Source organism: Corvus kubaryi, unplaced genomic scaffold (assembly GCF_017639235.1).
Source record: "Corvus kubaryi isolate FWS band 111438036 unplaced genomic scaffold, C.kubaryi_AGA036_p1.0 137, whole genome shotgun sequence".
Classification (NCBI taxonomy): Eukaryota; Metazoa; Chordata; class Aves; order Passeriformes; family Corvidae; genus Corvus; species Corvus kubaryi.
Window position 1 is genome coordinate 29,224,701 of NW_024580671.1, and position 16,997 is coordinate 29,241,697.

General features: G+C 44.8%; 1 protein-coding gene across 1 annotated transcript in view; it reads left to right on the forward strand.

Annotated features, from left to right (window-relative positions):
- The window catches only part of LAMB1 (laminin subunit beta 1), a 42,120-nt gene extending 27,329 nt beyond the window's left edge, over positions 1-14,791 (forward strand). The window contains exons 24-33 of the mRNA XM_042018324.1: positions 3,980-4,349; positions 6,022-6,206; positions 7,454-7,695; positions 9,132-9,335; positions 9,717-9,861; positions 10,604-10,811; positions 10,982-11,123; positions 11,947-12,123; positions 13,373-13,532; positions 14,478-14,791. Of these exons, the coding sequence (XP_041874258.1) occupies positions 3,980-4,349; positions 6,022-6,206; positions 7,454-7,695; positions 9,132-9,335; positions 9,717-9,861; positions 10,604-10,811; positions 10,982-11,123; positions 11,947-12,123; positions 13,373-13,532; positions 14,478-14,614 (1,970 nt within the window). The 3' untranslated portion in view covers positions 14,615-14,791. The remainder of the gene's footprint in view (positions 1-3,979; positions 4,350-6,021; positions 6,207-7,453; positions 7,696-9,131; positions 9,336-9,716; positions 9,862-10,603; positions 10,812-10,981; positions 11,124-11,946; positions 12,124-13,372; positions 13,533-14,477) is intronic.
- Positions 14,792-16,997: the final 2,206 nt, after the last annotated feature.

Consider the following 16,997-nt stretch of genomic DNA (forward strand, 5'->3'; position numbering starts at 1 on the left):
GTCAAAAATATGATTTCACTGAAGTTGAAGTATGCCACAAAAGAATTGCTGAATGAGTTACACGCTCAATTAAAGAAAACAATACTCCCAGTTCCAAAATGACATTTCAAAACAGAAACCTATTGTTTAATTTACTAAATGCTCCTTTGAAAACCCTTACATCTTGGGCCAGTGATTTCAAAAGACTTCTTTTCCTCCACTGTGTTTTCCATGGGAGGTCCTGCAATGTCCTGCTCTGCTTACAGATTTGAAGCCTGTCTGACACTGATCTTCAGTGCAAGCAGCCGTGTCTGCACTGACTTGCAGCCCTTCACCTTGGCCTTGGGCCATCTGTCTGCATGAAGGGAGAGTGATCAACCATTTGTCTTGAGGGCATTTCCAACTCAAAGTGGTCAAGGCATCCATAAACTCAACATCTACGATTTTGCAGTACAAAATGAACTACTTTGCCAATTTCTTGTCATGTAAGCATGGGGAAGCCACATAAAAGGAGTTTACAGGACTTAGTCTTTCCCTACACCACATATACTATGATAAATAGAGTATAAAGCTGTTGGTAGCTACTGAGCCATATCTGAAACACTTCTGCATCCCTAGCCATGCCTATATGTTTCTTGTTCTTGAAGAAGTTTGGATTAACCAGGCATATGCAAACACTGGATGTGTTGTAGCTACTCAGGTTTTACATCAGACTTAGGAGTGTGCTGGTTGGGGCCAAAATCTCTCTGAGTGAAGCAATACTTTGCAGATGGTGTCTGAGTTAGCCTGTTTAGGTACAGCAGAAGCAAAACTCCTGTAACAGCAGTCTTAGTCCTGGACAGCATCTGAGTTACACCATGGCCACAGGAATAGTTGGACATAACAAAGGAGGTGTTGGAGGAACAAGAACTCTACTCTGGCTAGAAGTGATGCTTTGGTCAAACACAATACTGGGCATGATGTGCTGGATCATTCTGACATGGTGTTTGCTCTGTTTCTAGCAGGTGATAGGAATCAAGGTATCTCTGGTATTCACATCCCAGTTCATTGGCAGTCACAATTGAATGTCACAGGAATCCTTTTGGTGCATGTGCACCCACCATCATGAATGATGGATGCGTAACTCAGGTGTTCTTCCATGAGCTATTTGCCAGTCCTGTGCCAGTCTTTTCTGGTCTGTGCCAGCTTGGAGGTCCTCCTTTCCTTTCACATATATCCTGCCACTGTCACTATGCCTTTGTCCCTTTAGGATGAAGTTGTGCCCTTCAGTCAAAGAGACTGAAGCCAGCAGGTTCTTGGCAGGCAGGCACTGCCTGACGCAGAGGTGAAAGCTGGCACTGAGCTATTTGCCTGGTGGCCTGCAATGTTCAAGGTGCTCCTCACTGCCTAGAAGGCTTTATATGATCTTGGCTTGGGCTTGCTTTCTTTCTCTTGAGAACTGGCCACAATCAAAGTGAATGGAGGGTTTGATCCTCATCATGCTATAAAGGGAGGGTGCTGTCTTCAGTGGCCTTGGACATGCTTCTTGCTGGGATGTAAAAGGCCTGGTGGTGGTGTCCAGGGCACAAAATACAGGACTCATCCACTAGAGGTGTTAGAGATGGTTAGGGTTTGAAAGCTGGTGTGGTCCAGTGTATGGTTAATCTCTTGGGAGGATCATGAAGAAAAGGAAGAGCAAGTATGAAACCAGCACTTTTGAAAGCCATTTTATATACATTTCATTCAGGGGACTGAGGTAATTCAAAGCCAGGATTGCCTGCTTCTGGGCTTGATAGAAAATCCTAAAATGGAGAAATAACCCACAGTAATGTTTCCAGTTGCCTTGTACAGTTTTCTCACAGTCCTGCAAAGCTCGGTTTGGGAGTTCGGTAGGACTGGAAACGTGATGATTCTTCCAACTGTTGTGCTGCATTTAGAATAAATTACTTCTTTGCTCTTATCATCCCCTCACAGGCAGCTGCAGAGTTTGGGTTTTCACTTAGCAAACAAGTTAGTACCTAAATTCTTTTCTCTTCCTCCCTAGCATTTTCTGGTTCCAGAGATTTTGGAATCCACTTTGCCATGTAAAGGTTACTAAAGCCATGTCATCTGCTTTTCCCGAATATACAGGTATTCAGGAGTAGAATTACCAATGTGGGGTTAGGTTGGTTTTTTTTTTCACATTAAGCCTTTTAAATCCACAAGTAAATATAGTGATCTGATTTGCCAGCAGCAAGTATTCATGTAACTTGATCAGACCTCAGGATCTTTGAGAAAAACCACATGCCATTTAGCTTCTTTCTATACAGAGGAATTTGGACAATTCATCATTATACCAAGGGCCTTATTAGTTGACAGAAGGGTTAACTGACCTTCAAACAGGAACTCAACGGTTTGCCTGCAGGGAACATATTCCATGGTGAGTTGACTACTTAAGCACTTTCGATGTAAAGTAAAAACAATCTCTTGTGTCAGGGTATAATTCAAAGAACAAAGGACCATTTTGCTCAATTGTGCAGGCAGCAGAAGTTATTTTTGTCTCTTGCCTATCATATTCACATTGCACAAGAAAGTCGTTTTGTGGAGGAGTGATTTGTTCTGATGAGGCTCTTCGTGTAACTTTTGAACTGAAGACCACCACTGTGTTCTGGCATTGAAGCAAACAATGTCCAGTCTTGAAAACGGCTTTGTGTTTTGCCCTGTTTTCAAGGGGGCATTTGCTTTGGGTGTTTGAATTGATTTATGGGCCTTTTTGAGCCATTTACCTCCTTTGAGAACGCCTGGTAAATGGATGTGTAAGTGAGGGGTTTTATCAGGTATGCCAGTTCTTTTCCTGTTTAGGGAACATGTGCTTGACCTGCTTCGGGTGCACTCTGCTATAATGGTAGGTAGATGATGTGCATATTTTCAAAGCCTCTCTTTTTGTTGTTTGCTGCTGTCTCTTTATTAAAAGCTTTGCATGTTGGTGGTGTCCTCTGCTGCTGCTGGCTCCTGTGTAATTAAGGAGGTCAAGTGGCAGCATGGAAATGCTTCTCCTGATAGCATTATTGCATACAAAGCATGTCTGTGCTTTCAGCAGTGACAGTGCATCACTAAGTTAATTGAGTAACTTCTCTCTGTGGTGGGTTAGTGCCAAAGAAGTGCATTTCAGGAAGGAGTGAATACTAACTCCCAAGTTGGTGCTTGAAGTGTGAAATAATTTATATATATATATATACACACATCTGTTAAATGTCCTCATTCCCACTTGAGGGTGACAAACAGCATGTAGGCTCTTGGTCGTTAAGACCTCAGGCAGGGCTGCCCATGACCACATTCTTTGTTCTATTCCACTTGTCACTGCCAGATTTTTTCTGATTTTCTGTATACCCAAAATGTCAGCCCAGTGCCAGACTCCTCAATGTGTGTTGTGAATGTTTTCCCACTGTCTGTGGCAGGAGCATGTTCTGAGCCTGTACCTCTGCCTAGAAGATCTCACAAGGGCTTTTGCTCCATAGATTTGTCCTGTTCTTGGAACTCAGTTGACTGTTACTCCTGTGCTGGAGGAGACAGTAAATGGTTGTTCCTAAATCAATTTTCCTTTTTCACTCATGGTTTGCTCTTAAACCCTCTGCTATCTATGTGCCTGCCTGCCATTTCTTTTCCTGTCCCGAGAGCCTTGCTCTACTCACTCTTCATTGCAGGAGTGAAACTGGGATCTTTGTTTTCTCTTGCTATCCAGTTGACATCTGAACATTGCCACAAGTGGTGTCCATCCTTGCTTCATTATTGTTCCTATTTCCGAGATATGCAAATCCTGGTCTCCCCTAGAGTTATTTCCCTATCTCTCTCCTCTTTCTCACTCACACTTGCTTCCCCCATACACAAGCAATACATCCATAATTAGCTTTTTATAATTCAGACACTGACTATGTCTGTATTCATTTCGCCACTTTATTATAACTGATTTTTTTTCCACCCTGCCAATATCACAGTCATTTCCCTCTCCATGGCCTTCACATGTGCCTTTTTCTCCTCCCAGCGTGCGATTGCAACCCTCATGGCATCCAGACCCCACAGTGCGACCGTGCCACTGGGCAGTGCATCTGCAGTGAAGGGGTGGAAGGGCTGCACTGTGACAAGTGCTCCCGGGGCTACTCGGGCTTCTTCCCCGACTGTGTGCCGTGCCACCAGTGCTTTGCCCTCTGGGACGTGATCATCAGCGAGCTGGCTAATAGGACCCAGCAGTTCTTGGACAGGGCTAATACCCTCAAAATCACTGGAGTCACTGGCCCATACCAGCAGACGCTCAACACGCTGGAGGAGAAGCTCACGGAAATTAAAACCATCGTCGCTCAAAATCCAGCAGCCGAGCCCCTGAAGAACATTGGGAATCTCTTCGAGGAAGCAGAGTGAGTACACTTGTAGTTACATGGATGAGTCTGTCATGGGAAGGAGTGGGAGTTCCAGTGAGCTGAGATTTACTTGAGTGACTGATGTCCCCATGCTGGGCTGAGGGCGCTCTGGCTCCGCTCCTCTGGCTGGGCAAGGATGCTGTGCTCCTGGGCTGCTGGAGCACCTCGCCATGCTCAGCACTGGCAGTGAGTGTCCATCCCGGGAGCGAGCAGAAACCTGGCCGGGGCAGGCAGGAGCAGCGCAGCTGCCACGTGCTGGGCTGGGGTTGTCCTGCCCCCCCTGCTCTTCAGGCAGCTAATTACCACAGAGCCACTCATGCTTGCCTTGCGCTGCCCCGGGGCAAAGGACAAACACAGCTATTATGTGAGAGAATAAAGAGTGGGAGAGATTAAATTCCTGGATTTCCGCATGTAGCTGATGAGTTGGAAACTTGGGCTCCTTTCTGAACTCTGAGCACGTGTGGGGGGAAAGCATCAGATTTATAACAGGGATTGTTTCCATTTTTCTCAGGGTGGAAGCCTTGTATTTTTTTTTTTTAGGGCTAAGCATACAAAAGATGGTAGTCTGGTGATGGGGCAGTCTAACATTAAGTAGGATTACAGAGGCTTTCTAGCCCTGTCTGCAACTGCTCCAGCTTGCTTGTGCATTGTAAAGGGAACTGCACAAAGCAAAGGGCCGAGGATTAAACCACGAATGTCTCAATTAGGAATAGTTTGTGTCCTACAGCTCCCCTCCCTCCTGCTGGAGAGCTGGGGATTGCTGCTGCTTTTGGGCTCTGTGTGTATTAAGGGAGGCCAGAGCAGCTGAGGAGCTGCTTTTCCCTAACATACCTTATGTGTATCTGTTCTTGCTCCTCTCTGGCTGTATTGGAAAGTACTGGGCTTTGGAGGAGTCCTGGCAAACAGCAGGCTATTGGGCTATTGAGAGAGATGTAAATTGATCTTAGATCTTAAATACTGCCTTGATTCTTTTAGAATGAGGAAATGCTGGGCTTGATGGGATCACCATGGATGGGAGTAGCTTCCTATGCCCACTTCTGTTCCACAGCAGCCTTGACATGTAATATTCAGTTGCTTTTCCTTTTAGGGTTATCCCACTAGCTAAAGCCTGCTCCATGGCTCACTGAGTGAATGCTTAGAGCAGGAGGTTTTCCTTCATAGCCCTGGTGAGGAGGGATCTTTACAGAGAGTTTAAAGAATCCATTGTGTTAAAACGAAGCCTCCCCCCTTCCTGCTTCCTGAAGTTCAGATCTGTCCGATGAGCTCGTAGTAATCAAAACTACATTTGAGCTGTGTGGGATGGGAAGCAAATTATGTATGGATCATAGTAGTCAACTCTGACCTATGCAGTTGCCATGATACAAGAGCATTACACCAGTCCTCTGGAATCTGCCTCCAGTTAATCTTACACAAAGCAGCTGTTCTCTGAGCGATTTGGTGCTTTGGGTTTTCAAATGTGCTGTAGATTAAAAAGTAGTTTTGTGTAATAAAGGAAACAAAACAGTATTCAAGGTAGGCATGTTGTTACAAATCACTTGGAGCTCCACTGAGGGAGGACAGGTCCTGCCATGGGAGAAGATGGGTACATCTCTAGCCACCACTCTTCAGTGACATATGAGACATATGACCCTTCCTTCTCCCCCTGTTGAGTCCTGTGCCTGTTTTTCAGAAAGCTGACAGCAGATGTTACAGTTAAGATAGCTGACATAGAAGAAAATTTATCAGCCTTAGCAGCAAAGAGCAATAGCACAGACACTGACCTGAGCGCGCTGGAGACAGATGCCAAAAGTCTTGACCACGTCGTGAAAGAACTTGCAGAGCAGCTAGAGTTCATCAAGATCTCTGATGTTCGGGGTAAGTGTCACAGGGAGAGGGAGAAGGCAGCAGGATGTCCAAAGATTTAATTAGTGCATGGGTTTAAGTACCAGATTAATCTTCTAACTTGCAGTAAAACAGTTCCTCAGGGACAGGTTCTTCTGTGCATTAGCAGAGTTGCTGATGCAGCAGGAATTTTTGCCCCCTCATCCTGTCTCTTCCTCTGCACATTGCAATGCTGGCTCGAATTCTTGGGGCACAGAATCATCTTAAGGTGTCATGCTACCATCATTGTAGATGAGACACAACAGCAGAAAGTGCACCACAGACTTCAAAGTACACTTGGACATCCCCCTTGCTCCCCCCAGTCTGTAAAATTGCTGTTTCTGGTTGAAAAAAGAGAGCTCATGGTAAAGGGCCCAGTTCTTCTGAGGCACCCAAGCCTTGCATGTCCATTGGCACACTGAAATGGGCCAAGAATCAAAATTTGCTGGAGAAAGAGGAATGTCACCAAGTTATTTGGAAAGCTGACTTCAAATAAAGTATTTTTCTAATTTTTCTTACAAATTTCCTGGTTTGCAGGAAGTCTGAGATTGTTTCCAGTGAACATGGGATATTGCAGAGTGAGGCGAGTAGTATGTACAACAGGGGAGTCCCTGACCTTTGGCATTCTGCAGAGGAAAGCTACCCCAAGGTGCAGAGTATAGCCACCCCCATAGAGTCCCTCACACCCACACAAGGCCTTTCCAGGAGTTGTCCAAAATCAACAGTTCCATAAATCAGCATCTTTCATCAAGTAGTTGTTTCTTAGGAAGGCTCTAACTAGTTTCCAAGCAGTGACTCCATAAGCCAGACATCCCAGGACAAGTAACAAGAATTAATGGGATGAGGGAATCCTTAGAAAACAGACTGTTCCCCTAAAAACCCTAAAAGGCCATATCTCCTTTTGCCCTTAGGGCAAGCAGAATTCAGTCACTAGGGTCAGAGAAAGGCTTAACTTCAAAGTCCGGCTTGACACACCAAGCAAAAAAGCAACCTTTTTTTCTACAACAGGCTGAATTCTGTCATCCTTGCAATGGCACTGAACGCAGCTTCCAAGGCCAGCGTTTCATTTAATGTGATGTATCGCTAACCCCGATGTGTCATCTACTAACATCTATAATACACATTGCTAACATCTATAATACACATTGCTAACATCTATAATACACATTGCTAACGTCTATAATATACATTATTTCGGGTTACTTAACAGAGTTCTCATCAGCTCCCTCTGATTTCTGCAGGAGCCTTGGATAGTATCACCAAGTATTTCCAGATGTCCCTGGAGGCAGAGGAGAGGGTCAATGCCTCCACTGTTCATCCCGATAGCGCCGTGGAGCTGTCAGCACAAACGCGGCAGGAAGTGGAAGACTTAATCAATGAGAAGGAGGCTCAGTTCAGGGCTAAACAAGAGGAGCAGTCGCGCCTTCTGGATGAACTCGCCGGCAAGCTGCAGAGCCTGGATCTCTCCGAGGTGGCTGAGAAGGTACACGGCTGAGAATCGCTGGGGTAGAACCCACAGCAGAACCAGAGCTGGGTTTGTGACGAAGCAGCAGGCGGGAAGGAAGTGGAGGGCGAGACAGTGTGAGATAGGCAGTTGGCTCATGAAAAATGCGCCTTGCTTGGTTGAGCAACCCCCCGGTTTTATGGGCTAGAACTGGGCTGTTTAAGTGGTGGGCTCTGAGACTACTGGCTTTCAAAGACCAGCCTTTCATGTTGGTCTTCCTCCTACTCTTCCCAGCCCCAGCAGAGCACCTGTTTTTGCATCACCCCTGTCCTAACCTAATGTCCTTTTCTAGGGATGGAGTTCCCGCGTGCAGAAAAGTGTGACAAATCTGCTGGGCTGAGAGCCATCCTCTTAAGCCTATCTCGAGTTCAGTGCTTGCTTTCCCTAGCTCCCCTCTTCCCTTCTGCAGCTCTGTAGGGTACGCTCTGTACCTGTACAGCGCCCGGCCATGCAGCGCTTCTGCTCACCCCAGCAGGTCTCAGCATCACCCCAAGCTCATCCTCCTGCTCCAGACAAAGCAGAATTTACAGGGAGCTGGAGTCAAAAGGGCATTTTCTCTGTTGAGAGTGCCTGCTCATCTGTAAATATGATTAAGGGTGGCTTTTTCTTGGGAGAGGCTGGGTGTTCCCTCAGTTTCTCTTTGAAGTTGGCCAGCTGCATTCAGTGAACAATCCCTGAACAACCCCGGGTGAAGGCAGGCTGCAGGACACTGCTCATTAACTCTCCTGGGCAGGCCAGGCCTGTGGTAGGAGTGAATTTTCACACACTGATTGTCCCTTGTCCTTTACAACTAGTCATCCCTCCCACTCCCTCAGCCCTCCTTTTTTCTCTGGAGGGAAGAAAGAGGCATCTTTTTGTTTAGTTTCTCTTCCCCTACATTCCTGCCCTGACTGTTCTTGGGGCCTGAAAATCTGGGGTAGATGTTTATCAAGGCAGTAAATACTGAGTTGCTTGGAGGTGTAATCATGAGACACACACACATCTTTCTGCTTTCTAGCTACTGCTGGGTTACATGCCAAACAGGTAAGAGGGACTCATTTACACTTCACAGGAGACAGCTGCAGCTAACTTGGCTCAGGCCCTAGGTTTTTCCAGGGAGGTTTTTTGGCTGCAAAACCTCAGATAGTGACTATGATTTGGCAAAAAGAGGGGGGGGCATGAAAAGGTAAAAGAACCTCACAAGAATGAGGAAAATAATTTTCCCTCTGGTTAAATCATCTCCTTCGTTATCAAACAATTGACCAAGTCGTGGATAATTTTCAGGGCAATGTTGCTGATGGAAATAGTTTCACTTCTTAAGAAAAAAAGTTTGCTCTGAAATTTTGTGGTAGAATAGTGTCCTACTGCAGCCCCCATGCAGCCTAGCAATGGAAATCAGGCTGTGACTGCTTCCCTTGTCTCCTGTGTCCCTGCAGACGTGTGGCACTGCTCCGGGAGCCTCCTGCGCCGAGTCCGAGTGCGGGGGTTTGAGCTGTCGAACGGATGAAGGAAAGAAGAAGTGTGGAGGCCCCAGCTGTGCCGGGCTGGTGACCGTAGCTCACAATGCCTGGCAGAAGGCTATGGATTTTGACAGAGACATCCTCAGTGCGTTAGCAGAAGTTGAGCAACTCTCCAGAATGGTAATATGCCAAATCAATTGTTAAGATAGTAAAAAAGAAAAAAAAAATCATTCTGTTGTAACACAGACACTAACTGGCAAAGTATGTGCTGGTTTTCTGCAGAAAATACTTCTTTTGAGTTGTGTAACTTCATCATGCTTGTAAATATCCTCAGAAAGGGGGCTTGCTAAAGTGAAGCTTCATGTATAACTAAACATCAGTCTGAGTTGTTTAAACTAGCACTGGTGGTATGGATCAGGGCCAGCTTCCAAGTGTTCTGTGAGTTTTATGAGAAAAAGCATTCCATGTTACTATTGCTTCTGACTCCAGATGAATTGTTTTAAAACAAGCCCTAAAGCATAAGAAGATAAGAAAGCAAGCCTTCCATTTTCCTCTCTTTAGGTTTCTGAGGCAAAACAGAGAGCAGATGAAGCAAAACAAAATGCACAAGCAGTTTTGCTCAAAACCAATGCTACAAAAGAACAAGTGGACAGAAGCAATGAAGATCTGAGAAATCTTATTAAACAGATTAGAGACTTCCTAATGCGTAAGAACCTTACATTTTAATTGTATTTTAATTCTGGGTTTGTAAAAACTAGCTTTACATCTGCATTATCTTGCAAGGGTTAGTGCAATTGTTGTCATCCTTCTCCCCACCTCCGCCATACAGACAGTGTGTATGATGAAATCTGGAAACAGGAAAACTAAGAGAAAACCAAGATAATAAGAAAGTGAGAGCAAACTGTGACATGTTCTTGTGTGCATTTCAGCTGAGGCTGTTGTACTGCTGTACTTGGCCAAGTATGTCTGTAAGTTCTGGCTAGAAAGACAAAGTAGTATTTAAGGCAAAGGAAGTCAGAAACGGAGTGTTTCTCTCTCTGTAAGAAAGCAGGTAAAGGTTAAATAAGAGCCTTGTTCACCAGCAGCCCATTCCATGCCTGTTTGCTCAGGGCTGACTATGCTGGGAGCACAGATGCATCTACATGCAGCTGTTGGTTTTGTTTCCTGTGGGCTCGGGTCCCCCCAAGCATGGTGCAGCTGAGCATCAACATCTTCGAATGGCTTCCAAGAGAGCTATGCCAGCAGGGCCTATACACCTGCTGGGCCTCTCCTGAGAGGGAAGTCTCCCCTTGGGAAGTAATTTTAACACCTTGATTTTCCATAAATCTGGGGAGGAAGTCTTCCATGATTTTCCTTCTTAAGGAAGCAGCTGAACAAGAATTTGAGGGCTGAGATGTGACAGAAGGAAGCTTTTACTCACTTCTTTGTCATTTGTGTCCATCTGCTAGAAGACAGTGCTGACCTGGATAGCATCGAGGCAGTGGCTAATGAAGTGCTGAACATGGAGATGCCAAGCACTCCCCAGCAGCTGCAAGCGCTGACAGAAGATATTCGTGAGCGTGTAGAAAGCCTTTCTGATGTTGAGGTCATTCTGCAGCAGAGCGCTGGAGACATTGCCAGAGCAGAAATGCTACTGGAGGAAGCTAAAAAAGCGAGGTAGGCATCCCTGTTTCCATCTTACTGTGTCAGAAAACGCAGTTTAACTTTTCCCTGATGTAACTTCTCATTCCTTCAGTAAGGGGCAAAACCAGCCCGGTGCAGCATATGTTCTTTTTCCAGTTCCAAAGTAAGAGCATTTTTAGCATTAACAGAGTCTTGCTCCACAGCAAAGGTGCAACAGATGTTAAAGTCACCGCAGACATGGTGAAAGCAGCACTGGAAGAAGCTGAAAAAGCTCAAAATGCAGCTGAAAAAGCCATCAAACAAGCTGATGAAGATATTAAAGGAACTCAAGACCTGCTGACTTCAGTGAGTTCTTCATGAGTATTTCTTAAGATAATAGAAACAGCACCAAGTCTGGTGCTTTTAAACAGATGTAAACCTGTCTAAGGAAAGCTCTTGGGTACTGCAAAGCAAAGACTGCAGTTAAAATGTATCTAAACCATTCCTGCCTTCACATCAACTTTTGAGTGAGTGTGACAGATGCTAGGGGACTATTTGCTCATGAACAAACCCAACTAGACAACAACAAAAAAAACCACCAAAAGGCTTTTCTCACCCTGTATCCTGCACCAACCAAGTTCAATGAGCAGGACTGTTGCCCTCTAACACAGCAGGTCTGACAAGACCCCTGGCAAGCCCCAAAGGTTGTGTATTTGTATGCTTAGTGTCATCCACCACTGCAGCACCAGACTAAACTAAACAAATGCTGGATTGAAGTGCCAAGTCTTGTCAGATAAAGTATTTTCAGATTTCATCTCAAAGCCCTCATGAGACCACAGTGCTATCTATACTTATGAAGCTTGGTCAGTTTAGAAGTTTCACAAGTCTGTTACCACATGATGGAGTCAAATGTCTGAAGTTTTGTCAGTGGATTAATCAACTCTTGCATGTATAATGCAATCAAATACTTTTAAACCATATTCCTTAATGCTTTTGCAGCCCCATATGTACTGTTCTCAAGCAGTGAGCTTTTTCACCCTGACCGCAATGGGCCATTTTTAGCAAAACTAAAACACCGTCTTTAACTCAGATCTATGGACACAAACTCCATAGTTGAGCAGGGTTTATGGAGAAAGTTTAGTATTATATCCAGTGTCTTTTGAAAGTCTCTCATCCTTCTTTCTCTTAGATTGAATCTGAAAATGCAGCATCTGCAGAAACACTGAACAATGCTACCTTACGTCTGTTTGAGCTAGAGAAGAGTGTTGAAGACCTTAGGCAAAAGGCTGCTACAAATTCAGAGAATGTGGGAAATATAGAAGACAAAATTACTAGTGCAAAACAAAATGCTGAAGAAGTTAAAAAGGTGAGAAGCTCAGGAACAATCCTAAGGAGAAGCCAGCAAAACTACCCCAGGTTTGGCTAAAGGGACATCAGTGAATACATGTGATCCATCATTTATTGTTCATATTCTGGGGGTAAAAATTACTCCAACATTTATGCTCTTACCAAAGATATCTACTTTTTATTGTGGTATCAGACCCTGAGAGAGAGGGATGTATTGAGAAGTTTTCAGGTTCTGAAATAGCTGTGGGAAACCTGTCACACTGTCAGCCTTTCGTAGATAGGTTTCTGTTCCTCAGCTTTACTATCTGTCATAGGAGGACTGGAAATTTTTTTTCCCACTTGTGTATTTACGATTCTAAGACAGCGATAGGTTCAGGACAAATTAACCAGAATTTGGCATATACAGAATTAAGCAACAGGAAAAATAATTATTTTAACATAAAACTGAAGTAATTGCTAAATATCAGAGAGGCAAGATTTTCTCTGTGAACATATGGCATTGCTCCCAATGTTTGCTACACAATTTTGTAATAGCAAAAGAATGTTCATTAACGAAACAGTTGACCAGTCTGCCAAAGAAGTTTCATTGCTCCCATCTCTTGTCTGTAGTTAGCCCCCCAGTCTCCAGAGAGCCATTTTCTAACAGGAGAGCTGCATTATCCATCAACTCAACAATATCCAAACACTAAGTAGTATTTCAGGTGCTGTCAAGTAACCACAAGAGAATTCCAGTGCTGCTGTGGTTTGTTGTCTTGCTTAATGGTTGAATTTAGTTGGGCCATAGGACTTCTTAATCTTAACCCCATAACAAAAAGCACAGCTGAGAAACCAAGCTCACAACTTCTCCAGCACCTTCACCAACACCAACGGCAGCTAGTTCTGTTCTTCTTACTGAAAGGGTAGCAAGGGTATTCCTCCCCACTCAGCCAGGAGCAGTGCCATGTGTAGCTTTCCACCTGTACTAGGGGCCCTGGCTTCCATTAGTTACAGAACCCTGTAACTGAATCCCATAAATCTCTGCCAAGTGCCAGTATTGAAGCTGTAAAACAGCCACAGATCTGCAAAAGAGTAACCGATGATTCTTCACCCCAGCTCTTAGTCTTGGACAAGAAGTAGAATATACCCTCACGCTGGTTCTGCTTTCGTTAACTGAACTCCCAGCGAAGTGTCTCCTTGCACCCGGATCAGTAAAGGACAGAGGGAGGAAATGCCAACTCCCCCTGTATTGGCTTCGCACGGGCTCCATCTTGTGCTTGAATTTGGAACAGGTACTCAACAGCGAGCTGAGCGGCAAGTACAGAACCGTGGAAGAGCTCATTGCCAAGAAGACAGAGGAGTCGGCTGAGGCCAGGAGGAAAGCAGGCGTGCTGCAGGATGAAGCTAAAGCCTTGTTGGCTCAAGCAAACAGCAAACTTCAGCTGCTCAAAGGTAAGGCTGTTCTGAGGAGGTAATTTGGCACCTTAGAACATGAAGCAATTTCACACTGTTAAACCAGCTATTCATCAGCAGAAGGGGAAAAGAAAAGGTACTTACTTGTTACTGAGGCATGATCTGCTTTCCTTATTCTTATGGACACAATACAGTCTTTTGAATCAAAGATATCTATAAAATAAGCTGAAACTTACAGGTGAGACACAAACTTCTGGCATGGCACCTCTCACTGTTCCCAGAACCACCACAGGCAAGGAGCAAAAACTACTCTGCTTAGGATGAGGACTCATCTGTTCCAGCAAGACCCCCATCTTCAAGCAGTACTCCCCCCACCCCACCCTGGAAAGCTGTTAAAGCAAAAGCTAATCAGGACACAGGAGTTCCAGTTTACAGATTTATTTAACATTTACTGTTGACAATGAAAGTTGATTGAACCAGGAAGAGGCAATCTGCCCCTTGGTACCAGGGGCAGAGCTAAGTTTTCCTTCTGGTTTTGCCAGGCCAGGAACTCATTCTTCCCCTCTTTGCTACTCCTGCACAGTTACAGTGACTTGCTGAATGGTCTTAATCATCATAAGCTAAAACATTTCTCCTTTCTGTAAAAGCCACCATAGAGCAAAGAATGACAATTATTTTAATGCTCAAAGTATACTTTTAGATTTCCACCTTTGGAAAATAACTTCCTTGTTCCTTTACATCCCTATATTAAGGAAACAAAAAGTTGCCATTCCAGCCTTTGGGGTTTTTATGGGATTTTTTGTTTGGTTTTTTGCTATTTGTTTGTTTTGTTTGGGGTTTTTTGGGGTCTTCTTGGTCCCAATCAGATTGTCTTCCACAGAAAAATAAATTTGAATAGTAGTTTATCCATAACTATAATGATTGACATTTCACTGCATTAAAACACCATGAATTAAGCTGGTTTTCCCCTTCCTTTGCTTACAGATTTGGAAAATACATATGAAAACAATCAAAAAGTTCTGGAAGACAAAGCCAAGCAGTTGGTGGAGCTGGAAGAGACAGTTCGCTCCCTCTTACAGACAATCAGCCAAAAGGTTGCTGTTTATAGCACCTGCTTATGAACAGGAACAGGAAGTGCTTGTGTTCAGGATGGGGTTTACAAGTATTATACTAGTTCTTTTTGACATTACACTAAGACCTGATAAGGTGAACAGGTTTTATATTGACTTTAAAGTCACAGAACCAAAGACAAGTAACTTTTTGATGTTGAAAATAAACAGTACTTTTGTATCACTGTATGTACCTAGTATGACTCATTAAGTTCCTTCTTATTTTCAGTAGCTGCAATGGTACATCAATTAATCCTTTAGCAAGTCTTGTTCTTAAACTGGTTAGAGATCTAATAAAAATCTTGGCTGGAACTATGTAATTCTAAAGAAGGGTTCCTATTACTATGAAATATAGGATGGTGACTCAGACCAAATTACCATGGAATGAAGAAATATTATCCATGTGTAGTTAGTTATGCCACAGTACTCAAAAAGGATTGTTTACCCCCTGCATGATACCCATTTAGGCATAAGACCAGTTTCATGTCACTGATTATGAAACACTTGATATGTAAAGTGAAAACAGAGGTCAGCACTGAAAGTGTGAATGCACCAAATTTATATGATAAACCAAGCTTGGAATCATAAAATAAGCAGAGTGGGAAGGGGCCCACAAGGGTCATCAAGTCCAACTCCTGGCCCTCCACAGGATGCCCCAAGAGTCACCCCATGTGCTCAAGAGCATTGTCCAAACGCTTCTTGAACTCTGTCAGGCTGGTGCTGTGACTGCTGCCCTGGGGAGCTGTTCCAGTGCCCAACCATCCTCTGGGGGAAGAACCTTTTTCTAATATCCAACATAAACCTCCCCTGACACAGCTTCAGGCCACTCCCTTGGGTCCTGTCAGTGGTCACCACAGAGAAGAGATTGGTTCCTACCCCTCCTCTTCCCTCAAGAGGAAGTTGTAACTGCAATGAGGTCTCCCCTCAGTCTCCTCCAAGCTGAACAGACCAAGTGACCTCAGTCGTTCCTCATAGTCGCTTCTCCTCAAGGCCCTTCACTGTCTTTGTTGCCCTCCTTTGGACACTCTCTAACAGTTTAATGTCTTTTTTATATCGTGGTGCCCAAAACTGCCCCCAGCACTCGAGGTGAGGCTGCCCCAGAGCAGAGCAGAGCCGGACAAGCCCCTCCCTTGCCTGGGTTCAGATGCTGGCCTGATGCCCCCCCGGACATGGTTGGCCCGCCTGGCTGCCAGGGCACTGCTGACTCAGGTTCAGCTTTCCATTGACCAGGGCCCCCCTGTCCCTGTCCACAGTGCTGCTTTCCATCATCTCATTCCCCAGTCTGTCCACATATTCAGGTGCAGAATCTGGCACTTTCCCTTGTTGAACTTAATCTGGTTGGTGCCCAGTTCTATAATTTGTCAAGGTCTCTCTGCAGGGCCTTTCTGCCTTTGAGGGAATTGACAGCTTCTTGCAGTTTTGTATCATCTCTGAACTTGTTCATTATCCCTTCCAGTCTTGCATCCAAGTCATTCATGATGATGTTGAAGAGCACAGGGCTGAGAAGGGAGCCCTGTGGAACCCCACTAGTGACAGGGCCCCAGTCTGCTGTCACCCCATTCACTGTAACTCTTTGCGCCCAACTCACGAGCCAGTTGCTCACCCATCACGTGGTGTGTTTATCCAGCTCTGTGCTGGACATTTTGTCCAGAAGGATCTTGTGAGAGACAGTATTGAAAGCTTTACTAAATACAAAAAGATCACAGCCACTGGCTGCTCTTGATTTCCTTCATAAAAGGAAATCAGGTTTGATAAGCAGGACTTCCCTCACATGAAGCCATGCTGGCTCTGACTGATGACTACATTGAATTTCAGGTGTTTTTCGATACCTCTCAGAATAATCTAACTCTACCAGGCACTGAAGTGAGACTGACAGGCCTGTAGTTTTTAGAGTCCTTGCCCTTTTTGAAAATCAGGGACAATGTTCACCAGCTTCCAGTCAGCTGGACCTCTCCAAATTCCCAAGACTGCTCAAAAAATTCAAGAGAGTTTTTGTGATGACAGCAGCAGCTCTTTGAGGATTCTTGGGTGTACCCCATCAGGTCCCATAGATTTGGAGGCAGGCAGCTGGAGCAGCAGATCCTGCATAATTCAGGGTCAACTGGGAGTTAGTCATTCTTGCAGTCATGGTCCTCCAGCTCAGGCCACTGAGACCCCCTTGGTCCATCATTTGTATTGACGACAGAGGCAAAGATCGTGTAAACACCTCTGCCTTGTCCCTGCCCCTGTTGTGACGACGTTATTTTTCCACTGCCTGTTGCCATTAATATATTTGAAAATACTCTTTTGTTGACCCCCTCAGTTCTGGCACCTTTAACTCCAATTGAGCTTTGGCCACATTAATTTTCTCCCTACAGTGGCCAGCAGCATCTCAGTATTCTTCCCATCACCTGAC